We start from the raw sequence: 25,825 nt of genomic DNA, 5'->3' as shown, positions 1-25,825 counted from the left end.
TCATGTGTAGGAGCGCCACTGGGGGAGCGATGGCTGTGGCCGTGTGGCATGCTCAAGATCCTGCAGGTCAGCGCAGCCCAGCGCATGCACGTCCCAAGAGAATTGCGAGGCATCTCAATAGATAGGTTCTATGGCTAAAGTATGTTTCAGCCATGCTCGATTTTGAACAACGTTCTTTCCCAGGAAACTACTCAGATTGCAAATATGTTAACATGCCTGGGAAGTCTGTGTGAGCGGGGACAGAACTTCTAGTGTGGCCCAAACTCAGTTACGACAGTGCCCTTTGCTCACGATGCTCCTCTGGAAATCTGAAGATTGTTCTCTGGGAAATGTTTCTCTGACACGTCGTGTCCCCAACTCTGGAGTGTGGCTGCTGGAGGGACCACTGCAAAGTCCGTGGAGCTGGGCCTCCCTGGAGGTGTGTGGTGGTGATGAGCAAGCCACGGTCACTTTCTGACCCAGGGACACCCTTCTCTACTAGGTGTCCCTTCTTGAGACTCCTCACCCTCCCTCTCCCTTCTATCACCTTCCTCTTCACCTTATTCTCTTATAGCCAACTTTCTTCTCTTGCATGAAAATAAGGACCTTTTTGTTTCCACACCTTTTAGTGCTCTCAGTCACTGGTGCTCTCAGATTACCCTCTTGGTTGGGATGGAGCAGGGGTTCTCAGCCCTGGCTGCACATTTGAACCACAGAGGGAACTTTAAAACCAAAGATATGCTGGCCCCACCCCATGCTCATTAACTCAGAATCTCCTGGGGGTGCTGCCAAGCAGCTGGGTTTTGAAAAGCTCCCTGGGGAGAGTCTCGGTGCTGCTGGGGCTGAGAACCAGTGGCCTAGGGGACACCCCATTCCCCATCCCTCCCGTGTGTCTGGCGGCTCATGCATTACGAGCTTCTGCTCCCTTTGACACACTGGGAAGAATTCCCTCGGCCCTCTCTCCCTCCACTCGGCCTAAGAGAAACTCAACTTCCCGATGAGAGAGCAAATGATTGAATGCCACTGGCCGCCTTTCTCCAGCAGTGAGCTAATGTGCTCAGCATCTCCTCAAAGTTGGGACCTATAGAAATTAGCTAATGCCTCCGCAGAAACTCATAAACCAGACGAAGGCTACGGCCAAGGTGCTCCTCAGCTGTAGAGATGGGCGCCCCATCTCCGATGGTCCCATAAACGAGGAAGGAGGCTTCCTGGGGACCCTGCTGCTGCCCTGCCACCTGACAGGAGCGGAGAACAAAGCACCGTGGCCATGGCCAGGGCTGTCTGCACCCGGAGAGCCTGAGAGCTGCATGAAACCACATGCTTTTTCTAATAACATCATTCGGGATTTTCGTGTCTCTTTTGGGGGAGACATGAGTTCTGCAGCAGGAAGCACACAGGTGTTTGGAGCATAGACTCCAGTGCGTGCATCACCCTGACTGGGACACAGAACCCCACGTGCGTGTGAGGCCATCCCCGTGCCATTTCTTGGAGACTCTGCATACCCTGAAAGCCTCCCACAGCCTCATGGGAATCAGCCTCCGTGTGACGATGTCACAACACAGCGAGGCTGGAGGGTCCAGAAAATCCCTAACCTGTGGCCCAAGGCTCCCTGACAGCCTGCAGAGTAAGGGTTCCTTCTCAAGGGACCAGGGAGCATTACTGAGCTGTGACTCCTGTCCGAGCACTTTGCAAGGTGAGCAGTGAGTGTGGGTGTGCTCCCCGGCGGGGAGGACAGGCGGCAGCCCTTGTTGGAAATCACATGAGCTCACTTGCTTTTGATAAATCTCTAAAGAAGGGGGACATAACTACCTGTCAGTGTCCCAAAAGAGATACTGATGGTTGGGATCAGATATCACCCCAGGATCCCAACTTTTGCCCCAAAGGCAACAAGAGAGGGGGAATTACTCCCCACACTGCCCAGGGGACCCATCCATCCTCCTCCCCGGTGCTGAGCCATGTCAGCTCCAGGAACAGAAATGCTCAGAAAGTCAAAGATTTTGCCATCAGACAGAGGGCAGGAGAAGTGTGGATAAGCATGGGCATTACCAGATGCTGGGCTGGATATAAGAAAATAAAATATTTGGGGGATCAAAAGAATAAAATGCAATCTTACGGAGTAAAGGCATCCCTAATTTGGGCAGGAAAATATGGGACGTCCAATCAAATTCCAAATTTCAGATAAACAACAAATATTTTTTAGTATAAATATATCCCAAATGTTGCATGGGACATACTTATGCTAAAAAACAAACATTATTTGTTGTTTGAAGAGTTTAACTGAGCACCCTGTATTTTCATGTGCTCAATTTGGCAATCCTAGGCGGGTCCCCTAGTGTCTGAACAGGAGCAGAGCTCACCTGATGGATTCTGCAATGCGGGTGCTCTCCTTTCTCCGGTCGCTGGACAACCGGCCAATTAGGTAGGAGTAATCCAGGCCGCTGCAGAACACGCTGCCCACCGCACTGAGGAGTAGCAGTTTGCTGTCATCTGTGGCCGCGTTGCAGAGAGCTCGCCGGACCTCCTTCATGATCTGCGGGCAGATATGGATTTGCGGAGATGTTAGATGTGTATCTGGAAGCCGAGGCAGAGGTGAGTAAATCTGCTCTGTCTGAGCAGGGAGCCTCCCCTGAATGAGCCATGTCCAGACCTAGCAAAGAAACAGCAAAACCAGAGCTCCCCTACACCCTCCCTGAAGCAGGCACGGAAGGCTAAGGAGGTGGCAGAGGGGTCACTGGCTGCAGACTTGGAAGCCTGGCTTGGAGTCCTTTAATCCCTGGTAACCCTGCAAATCTTCCAGCATTTGCTTGGTTAGCCCTTTTCAAGGTGAAGGGGAAAATTCCTGTGCACAGCAGGTGAGTTATGTAAGCTATCTCTAAAAGGCCAAATTAATTCTATACTCTTGCTCATCCTTAATTCAACAGAGACCCTTACACAGCTTATGGGTGGGAAGTGGGCTTTGCCATCAGAACCATAAAATGTTCAAGGTACCAGGCAAATAACCATCCAACATAAATTCTGTATCTAGCTAAACTATCATTCAAAGGCAAGGGTAAAAAGTAGGCGTTTTCAGTAAAAGAATGTTTACCACGCTTAGACTCTCACTGAAAGAACTAAAAAAGGATGCACTTCAAGAAGAAAACTACATTCAGAAGAGAAAAAAAAAGCACCTGACATTCAAGGAACAAAGCCACCAAAGAAATGGGTGAATGTGTTGATAAAACAATATAAGAACTGATGATAAAAATCACCATACTGATATTGACAAATGGGGGTGCACAAGGTAGACCTATGTGCTGGGCACTAATATTGTGTCAGATGAAAAAAGGGGTGACCAGAGTTAGAGCACACCTAGGTTATGTATCAGGGAGAGATGGACAAGTAACGATTACATTTAGGTTTTACTATGTGAACATAACATGGATAACTTCTTAAAAGTTCATAAAGAAACTCAATCACTCATTCCAACAGAAGTTATGGGACAAGAAAAAATAAGCTCAGAAAGAGTATGGTAAGAGAAAACAAGGCATGCACTTGACTGGGTAAAGCTGAGAATGCCTTGAGGGAGACAATAAGCGAATAGGCTTTTATTTTATTTTATTTTAAAGATTTTTTTATTGACCTTTAGCAAGAGGGGAAGGGAGAGAGAGAGAGAGAAACATCTGTGTGAGAGAGGAACATTGCCTCCTATCAGGGATCGAGCCCACAACCCAGGTATGTGCCCTGACCGGGAATTGAACCAGCAACCTTTCAGAACATGGGATGACACCCAACCAACTGAGCCACACCAACCAGGGCGTGAATAGGCTTTTAAAGAATCATTGATTATTCAATCAGCATAATCATAGGATATAGTGTTGAAATGTTCTGAAAGTACTATTTTTTAAATATACTTTTTAGAGAACCCCCATTTATTAAACACTTAGAGGTACGAGTGTAATTTCCACACAATATTTTATTCCAAACAGAAATCCTGGAAGGAAGGGAATGGCATCCCGATTTTATAGGTAGAGCAAGGAAAACTCAGAGAAGTGAAGTTGTCCAAAGTCACCAGTAACAGGCAGAACCACGATGCAAATTTCGCCCCAACATCCCTTCTCTTTCTCCTACCTTCTCTTTCCACTGCTCCCCACTGTAGGATGACTTAAGTAAATGGATGAATTTGAGTGAAAAAAACAGAGCCAGACGTCCATCTGAATCAGGATCTGCCGGCCTATGCGTGCTCTGTGAGAAGGATGGGAGAAGCACTTTCCACTCTCACAGGGTGTAAGCCCCAGATACCCATTTTGAACATCTAAAAAGGTAACAGGCCACTATCTTGTGGGTCTTTTCATCTATCTGCCTCCAAAAGCAGATGGTCTGACCCACACGAGAATCTGTGTAAGGCGTGATTCTACTCACGACTCAGAGAGTAGTCTCTCTCTAAGGTCACACTTGCTTGTCAATGAGTAAAAACACAAATTCAAACGAAGCAGCCACCTCCTTTGTGAATTAAATGGAAAGCAAATTTGTGTTTCGTTGATGCAACGAATGTACAAACTACATTTCTTTTTTTTTATAGCAAAGGTGGAAATTTATTGAAGAACAAGTACAGACCCCCATGTGGGGAGAGGGAGGAGTCCCACAGAACTGACTCCCATGTAGGGAGGGGGAAGAGTCCCACAGAGTCCCTTTTCTCAGTCTAAGGCTTATAAAGGCTGCAGTTCCTGTGTCCTGATATTCCCTCTGATTGGTCAATATTCCCCTTCGAGTTGTTTACTATAGTAACTCCTGGGCTCAAAGGTTGAACCTCACATGGGACATGGGAAGTTCTCCCCACTCCTTCTCCATTGTTCCCCTATTCCCTCTGGGCTTTCTTCTTTTCCATTGGAATGAAGGGCTCCCTTCTCTTTATTTTGTAAATATAGACCTTTCTTGGCTACTTCCATTCCCTTGTCTTATGTAAATGCAACTGTTGCTGCTCCCTTAAAACTACATTTCTTAATTTTAAAAAAAATTGTGTTTAGTGAGTATCCTATGCCTTTGCCTGTCTCATGTTGATAATCCAATTTGGACTGATGGCTGGGGACCTTCTTGAAGGACCTGACTTTTATAATGTAACTGATTTGTTTAAGGTGAAATGTGTTAAAAGCATCACCCTCCTTTACCTTCTTACACAGAATACACTGCCCACATGTCACTACTTGGTGGCCACTTGCTGGCCTGAAACAGACCGGTCCCCTCAGGGGCTCCTGGGTTTGCTTCTAGAACAAACGCGACCAGACCTCTCTGCATATTAAAGCCCTAAATCTGTTTGTGAGAATTATTCCCCTCGTTACACACATGCCAGCTGCCACTTGCTCCTGCTGTTAGTGTCCACTAGAGAAAGCACCCTCCTCCCCTGCTACTTCTAGCTGCTGACCTGCCATGGGTTGGAACCAGATAACCAAATGCATTCAAAGGGGTGTGAAATGCGAGGAAATCAGGGTCCCCCTCTCCACTTCATCTTTACTTGCTGAGCTCAGTCACCCAGGGCCACCTCCACGGCAACCACCTTCCTGAAGGCCTTCCCACATATACCCAAGTAAATGCACACTCTTCCTTCTCCTGACAGCCCAAGTGTTTAAACTCCCTGCTCTGACAACTCTCCCTTGTCGAAGGTACATCCTTACCTTATCCTGCCTCCTCACTAATGTAAATCCCTGTGTAGGCAGCCTTGGTGATGGCCCTCAATAACCCTTTCCTCTGGTATTCACACCCCTGTGTAATCCCCAACCCTGGAGTGCAGACTGGACCTGGTGACTCACTTCTAGCCACGAGAATACAACAAAGTGATGGGATGTCCCTTTCACGAGGAGATTCGGATACAAAAAGACTATAGCTTGTCCTGGCTCTCTTCTCTTGCTGACTCCCTTTCTTAGAGCTCTCAGTCTGGGGGAAGCAAGCAGCCAGCTAGTGAGTAGCTCATGGAACCATTACTCCATAGTCCACGTGGAGTAGCCACATAGCAAGGCACTAATGTCTCTGGCCAGTGAGGACCTGAGGCCTGCCAACAGCCACTGGGGAAGCTTGGAAGTGGATCCTCCTCTGTTGAGCCATTGGTTGAGGCTGCAGCCCCAGCCAACTCCTTGACTGCAGGCTTGTGAGAGACACTGAGCCAGAAGCATCAGCTAAGCCATGACTGGATTCCTACCCACAGAAACTGTGAGATAATAAATGTTTGTTGTCTTAAGATGCTAAGTTTGGGCACTTTGTTATGCAGTAACAGACTAATACAATCCCTTAAGAGCTAAAATAGTATTCTACTCATCTGAATAACCCTTCTAACACCTAGTCCAGAAATGTGCACATACTAGAATTTAATAAATATTTATTAAATTGAGCGAATGGCACAGTATCCAACCTTCAAAAGGATTAGAGTCTAATGGGGGGAATAAGATATTTAACAAATTATCACACAATTACATGTACACTAACAGCTGCAATAAGTTCTGGTAGGGAGGGGTGCACGGTGCTAGGAAGGCATATGAAAGACCTGATCTGGTCAGGGAGGTGAGGCAAGACTCTCTGGTGGGAGTGATGCCTGGGCTGAGTTATGAATGAAGAGCAAAGGTCAGCTAAGTAAGAAGGAAAAGAAAAATTTTTTGGTCAGAAAGACAAGTATCTACAAAGGTGCTGGGCAGATGTGAGCATGAAAAAAGGCCAGAGTAACTGAAATGCAAGAAGAGAGAAGAGTGATGTGTGATAAGAGATGGACTGGAGAGATGGGCAGGGTCAGAATGCATCTGCACCCCAGGCCACATTATGGTATTTGATTCTTAACAGGAGCGATCAGAAGCCACTGATGTGTGTACCTGTGTGTGTGTGTGTGTGTGTGTGTGTGTGTGTGTGTGTGTGTGTAGAAAGTGTAATTTGATCAGGTTAGCTCTTCCAACTGATCACCCTGCCTACCCTGTGGTGAATGGATTAAAAGGCAGGACATGGGAAAGGGGGCAGAATTGTTAGCAGTTTATTACAATAGTCCAGAAAAGATAGCCTAGTGGTCTGGACTATAAGGGCTATGAAGGAAATTGAGAGAAAACACATTTGAGAGCTATTCAAGATACTCATGTTAACAGGCCTTGGGGATGGTGTGGATGTGGGGTATGATCAAGAGGGCCGAGGGCTGACTCCCACATGTCGGGTGTGCCCATGGATGCTGGTGTGCTGTCTCTGAGCACTGGAGAAAACCAGGAGTTGAGTGACGGCTTGGGATCCTCTCCTAATGGGGAAGCAGATGAGCTTTGAATCACCAAGACTTTGGGCAATCTATGTTGCTGGCTCTTTCCCCAAGGAGCATTTCATTATTTCCCTGGTTCTTTGCTTTATTCCAGAGGGGGGAATTACTACAACATACCCACTAGCCTCAGAATCTAGTTAACAAACCTAGTAATGTATGACTTTTTGCCCAGGAGGCCACTGTCAATTAGAAAAAGAAATTCAATTATGACCGTGAAGGTGGCCCTTCCAGTTCCTCCAAGAGTGAGCGAGACTGAGTCTGCTGGTGGCCATTAAATTGCCTCTGTTTCCTCTTAACAATGATAGGAACACCCACTGAATACCTCCTATGTGCTGGGTACTCTGTGAGCCTCTTTGCAGACAAGCAAGATACTGTATAACTTCTATAAATGAGGGAGCTCAGGGAGGCAAAGTAACTTCCTACGGTAACAGAAGTGGTGAGTTGGTGCAGGCAGGACTCAACACCCAGGTTGGCTAGACTCCAAAATCTGCATTCCTCCACTAACACCACCTCTTCATTTCAAGAGGATCTTTCTTTCAGGACTACTTTACCCAGTTGCCGGTTTATCCGGAGTTAATCCACATTGGTTGTGGAGACCCCTAAAAACACCAGATCAATGTGTTTTTTCCATTTTTCTACCATTCTGTTGCCAACAGACACCATGTAGAAATGGACCTCTAATTAACCAAGCCCACAGCAGGTAAGAACCGATGCACCTTAAATCAGTCAGAGGCAACACATTTTCCATGATGAGTAACAGTTACCACACAAAGCTACTCCAAAGGGACAGGATGAACTGGGAGACTTCGCACTTACTCGATTAATCGAAGGGAAATGCTGTGTCTTTTAAAGGATGCTTTTAAAAAGCAGTGAAGTAGGAAAAAGATCTAAGAATTGGTCTCAGTTGGATGCTTTATGATGAGCTTAAAAATAACAAGGTTTGCAGGTGTTATAAACATGTACAGAGCAGCCTTCGAGGTAAGCCACACTCTGGACTTTTCTGAAGCCTACACAGAGGTCTGCCCAGCACAAAACCCCCAGATGGTGGAGGAGGGAGAGAGTCCGGAACATCATGCTTAAAGGAGGGGCAACAAGCACCATGAACCCCACAAACTGCACAGACTTTAGCCACATCCCTTTTCTTACACTTGGCATCATTCCTGAGGGTCACACCCACAATCCCATAAAACAGCCCTAGACTATGATAAGACAGGTGATTGCAAGGTCAAGGACTCAGCAATTCCCACGCCATCCCACTTCCTGGGCCTCCCTAAGTGTACTGGATACACTGGGCAATGCCAGGCCATCCCACCAATCCCAGTCTGGGTGGTCAACCACTCCTTGACCTTTGACTGTGTCCCCTCAAACACAGCCCTATGTTAACCCTCCATGTCTTCATTGCTACTATGGAGATAAGAGTGCAGGATACTGCAGGGACAGGAAGATACCACGCTAAGTGAGAGAAATGAAATGAGGGCAAACCTGACAACAGTCCTAACCTTCTGAAGCTAAGCTGTGTGAGCCTGGGCCTGTGAATTTCTCTAAGCCTGTTTTCTCATCTGTGAAGATGTGGTTACAATTATCCTACATCAGAAGGGTACTGGTGGGATGGAATGGGATAAAGGGAAATACAAGGCCCGAAGAGTCGCAGCGAGCTGGCACTGCCCTGGTTTTTGTCCTTTACCACTCTGCTGCCGGTGGAGCTAGAGAGGACTGCTTGGATAAGTGCTTCCCACATCTGCACCACTAAGAATTTCTCAAAGAAAAAATATGCATCTCCATTGTTCCTCCTAAGTACCCCTTATTTTGAGTGATGTTGTCTCTCTAAATGCATTAAGTCGTCATTGTTTCCCTGTTCTATTCACCTAGGATAGTGATGGAGAACCTCTGACACCTCTGACACGCGAACTCATTTTTTTTGGTTTGTTTTTCTTTGTTAAATGGCATTTAAATATATAAAATAAATATCAAAAATATAAGTCTTTGTTTTACTATGGTTGCAAATATCAAAAAATTTCTAGATGTGACACGACACCAGAATTAAGTTAGGGTTTTTCAAAATGCTGACATGCCGAGCTCAAAAGGTTCGCCATCACTGACCTAGGATGTCAGAATAAATAAAAAAGTTACCCAGAAAAAATAAATTAGACTTCATCACAATTTCAAAACTTGTATGTCCAAGGACACTATGTAGAGAGTAAAATGACAACCCACAGAATGGGCGGGAGTACTTTCAAATCATATACCAGATAAAGGTATAGTATGTAGAATATAGTATAAAGAACAATAAAGACACAATAACAAAAAACACCAATTTTTTAAAATAAAGTATTGGGGTGAAGGCTTGAGAGGGGGTGGGGGCTACATGGAGGGGGTAAAGGGGAGAATGGAGGACATCTGTAATAGTGTCAAAATAAAAAAAAATTTAAAAATAAAAAATAAAAATAGGCAAGGGATTGGAATAGAAATTTCTCCAAAGAAGACAGACAAATGGCCAATAAACACATGGAAAGATTCCCATCAGGAAAATGCAAATTAAAACCACAAGATACCACCTCACAACTAGTAAAACTAATTACCTAGCGTGACTAATAAAAAAGATACAATAGCCCTGGCCAATGTTACTCAATGGTTTGAGCATCAGCCTGCGCATGAAGGGTCATGGGTTCAATTCCTGGTCAAGGGCATGTATCTGGGTGGCAGGCTCGATCCCTGGCCCTGGTTGGGGCGAGTGTCGGAGGCAACCAATCAATGTCTCTCACATCAATGTTTCTCTCTCTCTTTTTCTTCCCGTCTCTCTAAAAATCAATGGGAAAAATATCCTTAGGTGAGGATTAACAACAATAAAAAGATACAATAACAAGTGTCAGGGAGCATGTGAAGAAATTAGAAATACAACAACAAGTGTCAGGGAGGATGTGGGGAAATTAGAACCCTCACACACTGCTGGTACAAATGTAAAACGGTGAATACTTGTGGAAAATAGTTTGGCAGTTCCTCTGAAAGGTAAACGTAGTTACCTAATCACTCAGCAATTCCACAGTTAGGAATATACCCAAGAAAACTAAAAACGTATTTTTCATACAAAAACGTGTACACAAATGTTCATAGCGATATTATTCGTTATTGTCAAAGTGGAACCAACCAAATCTCCCTTGGCTGAAGAACTAATTCACAAAATGGAAAATATCCATGCCATGAATATTTTCACGCGAAGCCCTGGCACATGCTCCAGCACGGGTAAACCGTGAAAACATGATGCTGAATGAAAGCCTGTCATGGAAGGCCAGCTACTATATGATCCATTTCTATGAAATGCCCAGAACAGACAAATCTACAGAGACAGGAAGTAGACCAGTGGTTGCCAGGGGCTGGAGGGAGGGAGAATGGGAGTGACTGCTAATGGGTACAGGGTTTCCATTTGGGGTGATGGAAATATTCTGGAATTAGTGGTGATGGTTGCGCAACTTTGTAAATATATTAGAAATATCACTGAATTGTTCATTTTAAAAGGGTGAAATTTATGATATATGAATTATATCTCAAAAAAGTGTAAGTGAGCTGAGTAAGTATCATTTCATCTGCAGCAATGAAATTGGACTTGCTTATTATACTGCAGCCTGGGGCCTCCTCTGACTAAGTCCTGACCAGCTGACTGAATCTCTCCATTTACCAGGGTCTTCATCTGTAACGGGACAATAACGTGGCCGAGTCAGAAAGGTCAAATGGAAAATGCACGGAAGTGATTAGCAAATGGTGCCCTGCCATCAAATGTGTGTGCACGCTGGCCACTTCCATCAGAGGCTTCCTGAAGGAACAAAGCAAAGCCAGCACCCCAATCTGATGGATGCGAGGCCCTCCCCAGCCTGACCCTCCCCTCTGGTCCTGCCCCCTCACCTCAGGGGTCAGCGCGTTGTTGTCTGAGGTCTGACTGGACAGCAGGATGTGTGTGAACCCCTCTTCCTTCCGCACGACAATGTCCCGAAACCGACAGTTGCTTTCATTCTGGCGGACGCTGTACCTGAGCCTCTTGTCAAAGACGTAGTCCTTCTCCGTGTCCAGCTTCCTCTTCACCGAGCTGTGCATGTTTAATCCCCCGTTGGTCAGAGCAGAGCCTTCCAAAATCAGATAAACCAAGTGAGACACTAAGACAGGGACCATCGTGCAAGAGCAAGATCAGAGAGCGTTCAGATTTTCACTGGAAGGGTCGGATGTGGCTGGGACCCCCGTGCAGCCTCTCTTCTGGGTGCACTTGCTATATCTCCAAATTCAGAAGAGGATAGAGAGGGCTCTCCGGGAAGGACCCCATGTGATCCTTTAGTCCCCTCTCCCACACATAGGCTTGCTTCTGCTCGGATACCTTTTAGCAAAAAGGAACCACTGCTTTGAAAGCTTACGGCCACAAGACAAAAGACTTGCAGCTCTATTTATAGCCATCAAAGATTGGGGAGCAACCAATATGTCCTTTACCAGGTGCATGGATAAACAAACTATGGTCCATTCATACAATGGGGTATCATTCTACAATAAAACTAAGTTAGCTATCAAATCACAAAAATACAGGAACGAATCCTAAATGCAGACTAAGTTAAAGAAGCTAGTCTGAAAAGGCTACACATTGCACGAGTCCAATTATATAACATTCCAGGAAAGGCACAGTGTCGAAACAGTGAAAAGGTCAGTGGCTGCCAGGAGTTCAGGTAGAATGAGAAGAGGTGGATAGGTGAAGCTCGGGGGATTTTTTTGTTTGTTTTTGTTAGGGCAATGAAACTGTTCTGAATGACACTATAATGGTGACTATGAGACATTACACATTTGTTGAATCCCAAAGAACTTGACAGCACAGTGCACCTTACAGTGTGCAGATTTTTAAAAAATGAAGAAACTGGGAGATTCCCAGGAAGGAATGCAGCATGTGATCAAAGAATGTAACTGTATTACAAATGTAGGAAACTGCTGAAACCGGTTTGGCTCAGTGGATAGAGCCTCGACCTGTGGACTGAAAGGTCCCAGGTTCGGTTCCGGTCAAGGACATGTACCTGGGTTGCAGGCACATCCCCAGTAGGAGATGTGCAAGAGGCAGCTGATCGATGTTTCTCTCTCATCGATGTTTCTAACTCTCTATCTCTCTCCCTTCCTCTCTGTAAAAAATCAATAAAAAATATATTTTTTTAAAAATGTAGGAAACAACCTCGCTGAAGGGGGTGGGGAAAGGTGCTGACCTAGGGAAGCCTAGCAATGAGAGGAGTCAGTAAAACTACAGGCGAAATAACCCGTATAGAGCACTGTACTCTAATTGACAACGTTGATTCCCATGGAAGTAGGTAGGAGTTAAGAATTTTGATACATGTGTGCTGGAAATGAACAGCTAAGTAGACAGTGAAGCAGATGACAGGAACAAGTTTTCTCACTGTGGGAAGGGAAGGGAAGGAGGTTAGAATGATCCACGTGATGACGAATTAGAATTGAAGACATCAACGTGAGCTCAGATTTAGCTTAATACAGTTACAGACGACGACATACAAAAATATTTATAGATAAGTGTATGCACACAGGTTAATATATACATATGTATTTCCTTGTTCTGTCAGCTGAGAGAATCAATGACGTGCCAATAGCAGCAAGTACACCCAGGGCCCAGATCTCGATTTCTGATACCATTCTCAATAAAAGGAACCAGGGCTCCCTGGAGAAATGGCTGATTCTAGGACTGGGATAGGAAACACATCAGATAGGCTTGTCGTGCCTGAAAGAAAGGAAGCACTACAATTTTTTAATTACCTTACAATGATGGGGTTTTCTAAAAGGACACAGAACAACTGAAAGAGCTCATGATGGCCAAGGATGGAGCAATTTGACAACAAAGTCAAGTAGTATTGCATTAAAACTGAAAGGGTAAAATCAAGATCCACACGTCCACACAGATATAAATAAATGATGGAATAAGTGAATAAATGGGAGAGAAGAGACAATTCTCCCATGCACAGAACTCGAGACAGTTTGTGCAGACACTCTGCCTTCAATGGGGAGGAGCATAACACCACACTTTCTAAGCGTGGGCTGCACATAGTGACTCCTTCCAAACAGTACAATATGAAAAGTTGGGGCGGGGGAGGGGGGGTTTAGTAACTGACAGTGGAGAACCCTGATGGTCAGCTGGAGAAGCCAAAGCCACCTCAGCCAGATGATCAAGGTCAACATCCATAGTGATAAGTCAAGGTGACAGCATGTACCCTTGATTATGATGGGAGGAGAGTGGCACTTCACCTCTGTGGTCTTCCTCTCAGTAACCCACATCACGAGGTCAATGTCAAACAAATGCAGATTGAGGGGTGTTCTACCAAGTACCTAATCAGTACACTTCAAAGCTGTGAAGGTCATCAAAAATCAGGGAAACTGAGAAACTGTCAGAACCCAGAGGGACCAAAGGAGATGTGAGGGTGAAAAGTAATGTGGGATCTAAGAAAACCTGACTGATGTATGGACTTTAGTTAGTAATAATGCATCAATACTAGTTCATCAACTGTAACAAATGTACTACACAAATGCAAGGTATTAATAATAGGAGAAGCTATATAGAAAGTCTTTGTATTATCTTCCAAATTTCTCTGTAAATCTGAACTGGTTTAAAAAGTGAAGTTTATTTGCCCTGGCCAGTGTTGCCCAGTGGCTAGAGTGTTGGCCCCCACACTGAAGAGTCGAGGGTTCGATTCCTGGTCAAGGGCATGTACCCGAGTTACTGGTTCGATCCCTAGCCTGGTTGGGGTACGTGTGGGAGGCAACCAAGTGATGTGTCTCTCTTACACATCTATGTTTCACTCCCTCTCCCCCCCTTCCTTGCCCTTCCCTCTCTCTATAAAGCAATGGAAAAAAATATATATCCTTGGGTGAGGATTAACAACAAAAGGTGAAGTATATTTTAATGAACATATTTCAATAGTAAGTTAATAATAAATTTTTTAAAACCACAACACACTTCTTGGGTGATTCTGACATGCAGGCAAGTGGGTCGTGGCCCAGTAGTTCTTACACTTGAGCAGGCATCAGCACCCCCTGGAGAAAACCCAGCCTGCCGGGCCCACCCCATGGTGCTGCCATCACTCCCAAGACCAGGCTTTGAGAAGCAGAGTCCAGACAAGCCAGGTATCCTCCATCACCAGGCAGTTCCCCACCCCCAGGCGTGAGACGTCTCCCTCAAGCCCTGGACTTGAACAGTGATGAAGGCCTGAAAATCTTGTTGAGCTCAGCATTTCTGCTGGGGGCACGAGATGGAGCCCCATCTCAAAAACAACCTCACTAGGCTGCAGTGATGTGGGCGGAAGGGTACAAGGAAACACAGAGAAGGATTTGCTCTGTGCTAAGCATTACTGGACCTTTCGTTTTGTTTCTGGCAAGGAAGGGAAAGAAGTCACGATGGAGGCTGCAGTGCTGCATCCCAACCAGAAGCTGGTCCCCTGAGGCCAAACCTGGCCCTCTTAGGAAAATTACTGTGGACAGAGCGGACTCATCCTGGTTGCTTATCCTCAGAGAGCAGGACCGAATGGCATACATATTTAAAGGACCCATGATAAAAGTAAACAAGGAAAAAATGGTAGCTTTTGTTTTCTAATCATCATGGCCCGGCTCAACATAAAAGTATTTCAATGATCCTCTCTCTCCAGCAATATTGTAAGCATTTTGAGGGCAGGGCCACTGTCACACACAACGCAGGCCAGCATAACACCTGTGCACCGGAAGTTCACGGGAATTGTTCCTTGGCCTCTGGAGCCCTGGGTCCGCCTCTGGGTGGACTCAGATCCTTAATTAGCATCGGGGGTCCTGGAAGCTCAAGAACCAAGCCAAAGGCAGAGACCGGGAAGTGCTTCACCCAACCCCTCCTCGGGAATGCTGGGTCCCCCCCAGGAGAGTGCCCAGCCCGGAAGGGGCACCGAGGCAGCGGTGCCTGTGTCCTGCCCGCTGCCCCGAAGCTGCCTAGTGTTATACTTTTCCATCACTCCAAGCAACTGGGCTTTGTCAAACACAATGCCGGGAAAGTGATTCAATGAACTCTGGAAAGTAAACTCGAGCATCTAATGAAAAGGCTTGTATAAAGGGAGCTGTGTCTTCAGGGTTAACCTCAAAACCTTCAGCTCCTCAGAGGGGCTTTCTAATTGGGGCTGGCATGGTTTCTGCAGCAGCCCAGGCGGATCCAGGGGGTGGTCCTGGGGGCGGAGGTGAGTGCATTACAACCCCGGGGAGAAGTCAGAACCTCAGGGCGCTGATACATCAATGCTTTCCAGGGCTGGGAACGGTTTGAATAAAATCCTCTTGCACCCCAACCAAATTGAGCTTCTAATTAACAGTTATATCAAGGAGGAGGACAGGAGGGTTCCCTGTGTTGAGCTCTCTAGTAGTATGTTGTCTCTAAATTTCTCAGCGCTCTGATGAAATCACCACGAGTCCATTTTGCAGATCAGGAAAAGTGAATAATGTGCTGGAAGCCACAGACGTCTTGAGTGGTAAAGCCAGGATAAGAGCTAGCTGTCTCTCATTGGATTCATTCATTCACTCAAAATCTATTATCACCTCCCTATGGACTATGATACTAGATGATGGATATCCAAAAAAAGTTGAAAAAATAAGATCCCTACCCTCACGGAGCTTGCTTGGTGGGGTCAGTGAAAAATAAAAAAGTAAATTAATACTGCATTAGATCCTGTTTCTGATTGTAAGTGGCTACAACGGGCCCTGTGTTTTAGGAGACCCAGAGGAAAGTCACCCCAGAGCCCAACAGACTAACTTCACACAGAGCTGCCCTAAAGCCTCTCCCCTTCCCGGGTACTGAACCTTTGAAAAGACTGCAGCAAGCTGGCAGGGAAGGCAACATGGGAAATAGAATATTCCAGAAGCATGGAAGTCTAGGGCTTTGCAGCCAGACAGTGTAAGAAGCCCAGCACTGCATTTGCTAATTCAGAGAAGCTAAGAGGTCACATGAGCTTCTGGAGCATTCGTGTCCTTGATTATTAGATAGTCAATAGTACCTGCTTTTCTGGGTTGTTGAGATATTTCAATTAAAGAACTGATATGGGATTTAACAAGTGCCCAGCTCATCCTAGGCATTCTGTAAGTGTTAGCTGAAGGACACTAAGTCGTTTCACAAAAGAGGAATTAATTGGTGAGTCCAAAGCCTGACATGCCTGCTCCCAGACCACACCCTCCCTCTAAGCTCGAGGCACAGACCCAGGCCATGCGATGGGGCATTCCAGGGACAGGGAACTGACCGCCCTGCTGAGCTGGAAGTGAGGGTGAACCCAGTTCAGGCCTCCCCATTCCCTCTCGTAAGCTGTAAGGCTGGTGGCACAATATCCACTCTGTGCCCCCCACTTCCCACGTGAGGAATGGGAGAAACCATTCCTGCCTCACAGAATTGTTGTGAAGTAAAAGGAATGGTGTGCGCTGCACTTCTGGGACATAGGAAACCCTCCATCTTGCTCCCTCCTTCCTTCTATTCCCTTCGAACCTTCTCACATGCCTTCCTTCAGAATACGAAGGACTATCTGCCATTAAGAAGGCTCCGTAACATCCAGCTCTGACACAGACCCTCTGGTCCAAATACACAGGTAAATATTGGGCTCACCAACAAGATCATAGTCTGTGTGTATGAGAGGGAGAACATCAACACAAAGCAGGAAGTGAGGCTGAGAGCTGGAGTGGTGGCCAGGAGCTGGATTCAGGGACAGCAGAGAGCAAATTTCCCATGAAAGATGGCAGAGGGGACCCAGGCCCACGGCCTGACACAAGGGGGTGGCGTGAGGTCCCGCCATGAAAGCACAGCCACAATACCAACCCCTGTGCTGCCCAAGGCGAAGGTTTTATCTGGGCCAGGTGGAGGCAAACACAACTGAGAGAGAGAGAGAGAGAGAGAGAGAGAGAGAGAGAGAGAGAGAGAGAAAAGGAGGAGGAGGAGGAGGAGGAGGAGGAGGAGGAGGAGGAGGAGGAGGAGGAGAAGAAGAAGAAGAAGAAGAAGAGGAGGAGGAGGAGAAAGCAAAGAAAAGCAAAACACTTCCTTCATGAAATGAGCCTGTGCACCAAAATTCCAAACATGAAGCTATCTAAGGCTCAGAAACCTAGCCAACAAAACCAACACTTGTGACATGAATTATTCCAAATAAAATAAAGTGAATATCATAAAACAATCTGACAAGGACTTTAAAATAGGAATGTGTAGAATGCATAAAATGATAGATGCAAGGAAAACATTCCTTTAAGATAAATAAGGAATTCTCACACTAATACAGACAGAAAGGAAACAAGAACAGGGTAAGGTAAAGAATTAATTAAAAACCAAACAAATGGGGCCAAAAAATATATATATTTGCATATCATAGATAAAAGACAAAGATCCCCAAATTGTAAATAAACACTGAAGACAAAAGGACCAAAATGTCCTCCAAGAAAAAATGAACAGAAAACATGGACATTCTTATTAAACATAATAAAAGATTTCAACTTCACTCAATAATGCAAATTAAAAATCATAGGAAAAGAAATGAAGATTAAAACTATACCAAGATACCATTTTACCCACCAGTTTGGCAAAAGTTCAAAAATCTTGACACGATACTCATCTAGAGAGGATGTGGGGAGTCAGGCATTCTCTTAATTGTGGGTAGAATGCAAAATGGTACAATTGCTAAGGAAGGAAATTTGGCAATATTTAACAAAACTGCTATGCACTTATCCTCAACCCAGCAATCCCACTTCTAGAAATTTAACATGAAAATATGCTTCTAGCAGTATAAAATATATATATGCATAATTTACGCTGCAAAATATGGGGAGGGGGAGAAGTGAGGAAGTGGTCAAAAGAATAACCAGTCAAAAGGACATAAGAGGGAGCTCCAAGGGACTCTCACAGGCAAACTCTGGGATAATTTGAACATAAAAATAAGTAAGGGCAGTAAATGGATCATAAACTGTTGCATAAAATAAAAATCCTCAAGTCTGCACTGATAATAGATGAGATGACAGACAGACAGACAGACTGACTGACAAATGATGGATGGATAAGAGAGAGCAATATCATATTAAGTATTTCAGTGAAGATGAATAACTTTAATCTTCAGACAACATCAGACAAACCCAAAGTGAGGGACACTATGTAAAATAACTGACTTGTAGTCTTCAAAAATGTCAGAGTCATTAAAGACAATGGAAGACTGAGAAATTGTGCCAGATTAAAGGAGACTAGAGACATGACAACTAAAGTGATCACAGGATTCTGGACTGAACTCTATATTGGAGGGAAAAATTACCTAAAGGACATTATTGAGATAATAGAAAAAATTGAAATATGGACCACAGATTAAATAAAAATATTCATCAGTGCTAATTTCTTGAAGTTCATAACTGTACTATGTTGAGTTACGAGAATATTCTTTTTCTTAGAAAATACCCTTACTAAGTATTAAGGGGTAAAGATGCATGACATACGCAATCTACACTCAAATGGTTAAGAAAACAATAACTTGTATACTCAAACAGTTCAGAAAGAGAATAAACATATGGGTGCATATATCCTTTCTTATTGGTGTTTCTGGTTTCTTGGGATATATTCCTAGAAGTGGGATCACAGGGTCAAATGGGAGTTCCAATTCCAGTTTTTTGAGGAAACTCCATACTGTCTTCCATAGTGGCTGCACCAGTCTGCATTCCCACCAGCAGTGCACAAGTGTTCCTTTTTCTCCACATCCTCTCCAGCACTTGTGCACCCATATGTTCATAGCAGCACAATTCACCATAGCTAAGATCTGGAAACAGCCTAAATGCCCATCAGTAGATGAATGGATTAGAAAACTGTGGTACATCTACATGATGGAATACTATGCTGCTGTAAGAAAGAAGGAACTCTTACAATTTGCAACGGCATGGATGGAGCTGGAGAGCATTATGCTAAGTGAAATAAGCCAGTCAATGAAGGAAAAATACCACATGATCTCACTCATTCATGGATAATAGAGACCATTATAAACTTTTGAACAATAATAGTTACAGAGGCAGAGCTGCCTCACACAGATTGTCAAACTGCAGCGGGAAGGCCGGGGAGGGTTGGGGGGCAGTAGGGAGGGGGGTAAGAGATCAACTGAAGGACTTGTATGCATGCATATGAGCATAACCAATGAACATAAGACACTGGGGGGTAGGGGAAGCCGGGGTATTGTCAAGGGTGGGGAAAAAAAAAAGGACACATATGTAATACCCTTTGTAATGCTTTAAGCAATAAAAAATATTAAAAAAAAGAAAGAGAATAATCATTTGTATAATTATTTGTATATAAAATATGAGTATGTATATATGTATGAGTATATTTCCACACACATGAACATATGCACACACAGAAAGACAGCAAACATGGCATAATGTTAAAAACTGGTAGATCGGAAAAGGATTTCTTTACAATGTTTTCTGTAAATTTGAAATTATTTCAAGGCAAAAGGTTAAATAGATTTAAAAACAAATATTCTGCAAATAAGAATCAAATTAAAATTCAATACAAGGGATAATTTTAGGAAAGGAATATTTGAAGAGGTAACAGCTGAATATTTTCCAGAAGTTATAAAAAAAGACAGGTTCTTAGCACTTTGAGCATGAAGCAGGATAAAAGACAAATGATAATAAAACTGCTCAATGTCATGGGGGGAAAAAGATCTTAAAATATAGCATGGAGAGAAAAAATTATCTAAAAGGAATGGCAGGCTAATAGCAAAAGCAATAACAGAGGGCTAAAAAAATGAACTATCATCAAAATGCTGAGAGAAAATAACTATAAAATTCTTCAATCAAAAATTTCATACCCAACTAAAACAGCATTTAAAGGTCCAAGTAAATGGGCATTTTCAGACATCCCACCAGTATGAGAATTTATCTATGGTAGCCTCTAAAAGAATTATAAAGAAAAACTTCAGCAAATCAAAAAATTAATTCACAGAAAGACAAAGGAAAAAATAATTTTTACAAATTTAGTAAATATAATTACTGGCTGCAAAAAATAATAAAAATAATGTTTGGTGTTTAACAACACTGGGAAGACAAAACAAAATGAAGATGTATAGAGAGAAGTTAAAGTAAGAAAGAGTCCTCCTTGCTATCCTATATAACAGTGATGGCGAACCTTTTGAGCTCGGCATGTCAGCATTTTGAAAAACCCTAACTTAACTCTGGTGCCGTGTCACATATAGAAATTTTTTGATATTTGCAACCATAGTAAAACAAAGATTTATATTTTTGATATTTATTTTATATATTTAAATGCCATTTACCAAAGAAAAATCAACCAAAAATATGAGTTCACGTGTCACCTCTGACACGCGTGTCATAGGTTCGCCATCACTGCTATATAATAAAAGCCTAATATGCTAAGTGTCTAGTCGTCCTGTCGGCCATTCAACCAATCAAAGCGTAATATGCTAATGATATGCTAAGGCCGCTTAACTGCTTGCTATGACCTGCTCTGACCACCAGGGGGCAGACAGTTGACCAGTCGCTATGACATGCATGCACTCACTACCAGGGGGCAGACGCTCCGCCCAGTAGGTTAGCTTGCTGCTGGGTCCAGCCAATCAGGACTGAGCGAGATGGGCTGGACATGCCCTGGAGCCCTCCCGCAGTCCCTCTCTGGCTGGCCAACCTCCCGTGTCCCTCCCTGGCCTTGATCGTGCACTGGTGGGGTCCCTCAGCCTGGCCTGTGCCCTCTCGCAATCCGGGACCCCTCGGAGGATGTCGGAGAGCTGGTTTCGGCCCAATCCCGCAGGCCAGGCCGAGGGACCCCACTGGTGCACGAATTCGTGCACTGGGCCTCTAGTACTCTTTGGAGGACATCATATTTATTAGAAAAAAATTACAGTTAAGTATATATGCTGAAAGTTAAGAATAAAAATACAATCTATACCCAGCTTTTTAAAAAGTCCAGGGAGAGAGAATATATAAAACATACCAACTCAATAAAAAAGCATAAAAAGGTCAGGGGACAGGGACGGGAGAGGGAGCAGGGAAATAGAATGATAAAAATAAAATGCAAAATAGGAGAGAAAAATCAAAATAGTATATTAATAAATCATTCATCTGAATAGATTAAACTCATTTATTAAAAGATAGAGATGATAAGATTGGACAAAATAATAAAGGATCCAGGTGTGTTGAAGATTCCCTAAGGAGAGATCTTAAAAGACAGAAAAGGCCATCTTAACTCAGGCAGTGGGGGAAAGAAACCTGCCCAATGCGCCAAGAAATGACAGAATGACTCCAAAATTGTTAAGAAATGGTATATGGCTGTCAATGTGCTGCAAGAAAAGCTGTGTCAGGAAATACACTGCAGTTGGTAGGATACACAAGCACAAAGCGAACCTGTTATCTAAGAGACAAGAGGAAGCTGCCCTGGGACGAGGAGGGCAGGAGGTAAAGGGCTGAAGGAGGCCACAGAGGACGGGACAGACAAGGGACAGGTCACCGGACACTTCTGCCATGCAACACCAGTTTCAGGAGACAGGCCACTCTACACAGGGCTCAGAGTCCGTGCTCATGTACCACCAAGAACATGTCACACCCCCAGGCACAGAAGAGCATCAAGCTTCCTCGGGACAGGGAAGAAAGGAGAAAAAGCTTAGACAGAGGATGCTATCCTCAGTTGAGAGATGTGTTATCCTGCTGGTTCCACATGTACAAAGTCTTTCTTTTATTATCATGGGCAACTGGGCTAGGAGCCATCCACACATGCCCAGAATAATCCGAAATGGTGACTTGCAGGGCCGGTACAGCATCAACCTCAAAGTCCTTTCTCTCAATTGCTCGCCATAATGCAACGATTCTATTTTGTTGAGTGCTTACTGTGTGATTCACATTGCTTACCTCGTTCAACCCTAATAAAAACCCTGTAGGGCACTATTTTATCCCAATTTTACAAAAGAGAAAAGCAAAACTCAAAGTCATGCCACGAGAAAGTGCCAGGGAAGGGTCCACACCAGCATCTCTAAACTTGATGTTAACTTGACTCAAGACTCTGAAACCTAACCTAGTCTCAGGCCATCCCCCTGGTGTTGGCTCTGAGGGATCTTTTGCTTTTCTTCCTAAGATCCCAATCTGCTGAAAAAGAATGAAAGAAAATTTAGTCATTACACCTGGCTCTGGTGTCACGTGATACTGTTACCAAGCCCCGCTCGTGTCCCGGCATTAGCATCATCTATACACCTGCCTGACGCCCCCACTAGATGGTGGGCTCTTTGGGGACAAGACTGAGAGTTGTTCACTTTTGTATCTGAAATACTGAGCTCAGTGCCCAGAAGATAGAAACTACTCAACAAACTGTTCATCCAGTGAATGAATAGGTGAATAACAAATGGAGGAAACTGCCATGACTGGTGTGACTCAGTTGGCTGAGCATCATCCTGTGCAACAAAAGGTCACCAGTTCAATTCCCAGTCAGAGCACATGCCCAGATTTCGGGTTCTGTCCCTGGTCAGTGTGTGTGTGGAAGGCCACTGATCAACGTTTCCCTCTCACATCTATGTTTCTCTCCCTCTCCCTTCCTCTCGCTCTCAAATCAATAAAAATATATTTTTTTAAATGGAGGAAACTAACTCATGCAACACATACTGTGTGCAACCTCACTGTACCATGTACCAACCTCGTAATTAACTCTCCTGAGGTTGGCCATTCTGTATTCATTTCTCAATGTGTTGATGACACTTCCCACTCTTTGCATTGGTTACATGTATGAAAACGCTGGTTTCCTAAATCAGGTTGGTCTCACACCTAGGACGCTGTACGCATATCGCACCTGGCCCTCCTGCCTCACAACAGCTGAGTGAGATCTCACCTCTCAAAGATGGCCCGGGAGCGAACACAGTGTGAGTGCTATGAAGTTTCCTTCCCTTGAGAAGAAAATAGTAACACCTTAGGTGGTTTCAGCTATTAGAACACAAAAGGGAGAAGTCAAGATCCCAGAGACATTCTCTCTCCTGGAACGCTCTTCCTCTCTTGCCCTCATCTTCCTCACTGTTGCCTGCTTAGGAATTCTTCCAGAACAGCTCACCCCTCTTCTCGTGGCTGTTTTTAACAGCCTTTACATTACAGGTAATCATTCTGCAGGATAATTATCTTGCAAATCCTGACGTACCTTTTCTCACCTGTCTGACTCCCTCCTCAACCTCAGATAGATTCTTAAAAGCAGGGGCTATGTTAGTCATTCCTCTATCTTCATTAACAGTGCAGCCCAGCACACAGAAGGGGCTCCATCGCTGCTGAATAAATAAGTAAGCAGATAAACAAGTGCTACATGTACAATGGAGGGCCTACAGAGGTTCCTACCTTCTGACCAAAAAAGGCCACATGAGAGTGAGAAGCTGGAAAGCAGGAGAAGGAAAGTGCAGTGAATCAGCTCCCTAGCCCCATAAAAAGACCAAGAGCCAGGTGTCTCCCTTCCTGTCCATTCTCCTCAGCTTTCCAGTCCTGGTCACTGTCTTAGGAAGCAGATACAATTCGCAGACAGAAGTGGGGACTGGGACCACCTGAGGGTTGGGTGAAGGCGAGCTTAAAAAAGCAAGAAAAGACCCATTGGGTTTAGGGTTTTCCAGCTGCAGTTCTTAGAGAGAGATAGCTCTTGTGCCTGAGAACCGTTCCCTAGTCTGTGGTTGACTCATCAAAGATCCCTAAAGCATGGCCAACCATTCTGGGGGTGCACCAAGAGGGGAAGTGAGAGGGTGCAAAGTTTACATGTCAAGACCATTTTTTCTTGGCCTGGCCGGTGTGGCTCAGTGATTGAGTGATGACTCATGAACCAGGAGGTTACGGTTCAATTCCCAGTCAGGGCACATGCCCAGGTTGTGGGCTCAATCCCCAATGGGCGGCGTGAAGGAGGCAGCCGATCAATGATTCTCTCTCACCTTTGAAGTTTCTTTCTAGCTCTCTCTCCCTCTCCCTTCCTCTCTCTGAAATCAATTTGAAAAAACATATATTTTAAAAACAAGGCCCTTTTTCTGTCTCAGCATATCAGATTCAGCAGCTGGGACACCAGCTTCTTTCAACAGGAGTCAGCTGGGTGGTCAGGATCTTTAGGGGTGGGAGAAGGGAATAGAAATTGGGGAAAAAACAACAGTCACTCCACCTACTTATGTCATGAGAGTTCAAAGTGCCTAACCTGCACCTGAACTCTGTGTTTCATGGCTGCTCATTGTCCCAGATCTTAACTGTCACCTTATACAGAATCCCTGATATCGGGGCTGACTTCAACAGCAAAGCTCAAATTTGCAGGTAGATTTTTAAAATCTTACTTAGCCATGTTAGCCATCATCTAGCATGTTATCCTTATGCCTCCTGAGATAATTCACACACTACAAATTTGAAGAAAGTTTAGGTTCGAGGATTATTTAGAATTGCTGAGAGTGAGGATCATACATCTTATGATGTTTATTGTCAGGCATCTAAACAGCAGAGCAAAGCATGAATTTAAAATGCAAAAGAGACTGATTAAAAGGACCGTTTTCCACAGGTTAGATGTCTCCTGTGTTATAACCCTCCAAGGCCATAGCAACCCTCAAAGCACTCCTAGGCCAGAATCCTTGGCTCAGAGAGAAAGATCCCCTAGGGGAGCGGTTCTCAACCTGTGGGTCGCGACCCCTTTGGGGGTCGAACGACCCTTTCACAGAGGTCGCCTAAGACCATCGGAAAACACATATATAATTACATATTGTTTTTGTGATTAATCACTATGCTTTAGTTATGTTCAATTTGTAACAATAAAAATACATCCTGCATATCAGATATTTACATTATGATTCATAACAGTAGCAAAATTACAGTTATGAAGTAGCAACGGAAATAATTTTATGGTTGGGGGTCACCACAACATGAGGAACTGTATTAAAGGGTCGCAGCATTAGGAAGGTTGAGAACCACTGCCCTAGGGTCTTCAAAATATAAAGCAACCCCATTGAAAATTCATTTTCTCATCTCTTCTTGCCACTCCTCTACTCACAAACTCTACCTTCTGGCCTTATCCTGCTCTCCAAACTGAACTCCCTCTCCTGCCCCTGAAATACCCTAATTTCCAGGGCTGTCCCAGGTTCTCTAAAACACTCTGCACTTTCCTGCTTCTGGACCTTTTGCTTCAGCTGGCCCCCGGGCCCAGAATGCTATTGCCATCTACCTTCACACAGCAAATCCTCGGGGCCACCTGCATTGCTTCTCCTCGACAGCTGTCTCTTTCTCCCCAAGTGCCCAGGAACGGGGCACCCCTGGGCCCCTGAGGCAGTCTATCCGGGCCCTTCCGGAGTTCCCAGCACACTCAGCTCTGCAGCTGGTCATTTGGGACCATCTGATCCCTTAATTAGCTTAATGAGCTACAAGTTCTTTGGAAGTGAGGCTAGTCCTCTCTCTGTCCCTAGTTGCTTGCATACAGTGGGAGCAAAGTAAATGCCTCTTTGACTGGATTGTAAGGTGGGGGGGCGAGGAGGCGGGGGCGGGCGGCTGGCAGAAATGATCTCAAGAGGCTAAGGCAGTGGTTCTCAACCTTCCTACATGCAGCGACCCTTTAATATAGTTCCTCATGTTGTGGTGACC

At 44.7% G+C, this 25,825-nt stretch overlaps 1 protein-coding gene across 1 annotated transcript in view; it reads right to left on the bottom strand.

Annotated features, from left to right (window-relative positions):
• CDYL2 (chromodomain Y like 2) overlaps nt 1–25,825 on the bottom strand; it is a 73,689-nt gene that overhangs the window by 13,321 nt on the left and 34,543 nt on the right. Inside the window, exons 4-5 of the mRNA XM_023752550.1 lie at nt 11,132–11,349; nt 2,337–2,509 (exon numbers count right to left, since the gene is read on the bottom strand). Of these exons, the coding sequence (XP_023608318.1) occupies nt 2,337–2,509; nt 11,132–11,349 (391 nt within the window). The remainder of the gene's footprint in view (nt 1–2,336; nt 2,510–11,131; nt 11,350–25,825) is intronic.

Source organism: Myotis lucifugus, unplaced genomic scaffold, assembly GCF_000147115.1.
Source record: "Myotis lucifugus unplaced genomic scaffold, Myoluc2.0 scaffold_35, whole genome shotgun sequence".
NCBI lineage: Eukaryota > Metazoa > Chordata > Mammalia > Chiroptera > Vespertilionidae > Myotis > Myotis lucifugus.
The sequence above is the reverse complement of the archived record's forward strand: the minus strand, read 5'-3'. Positions and strand labels throughout refer to the sequence as shown.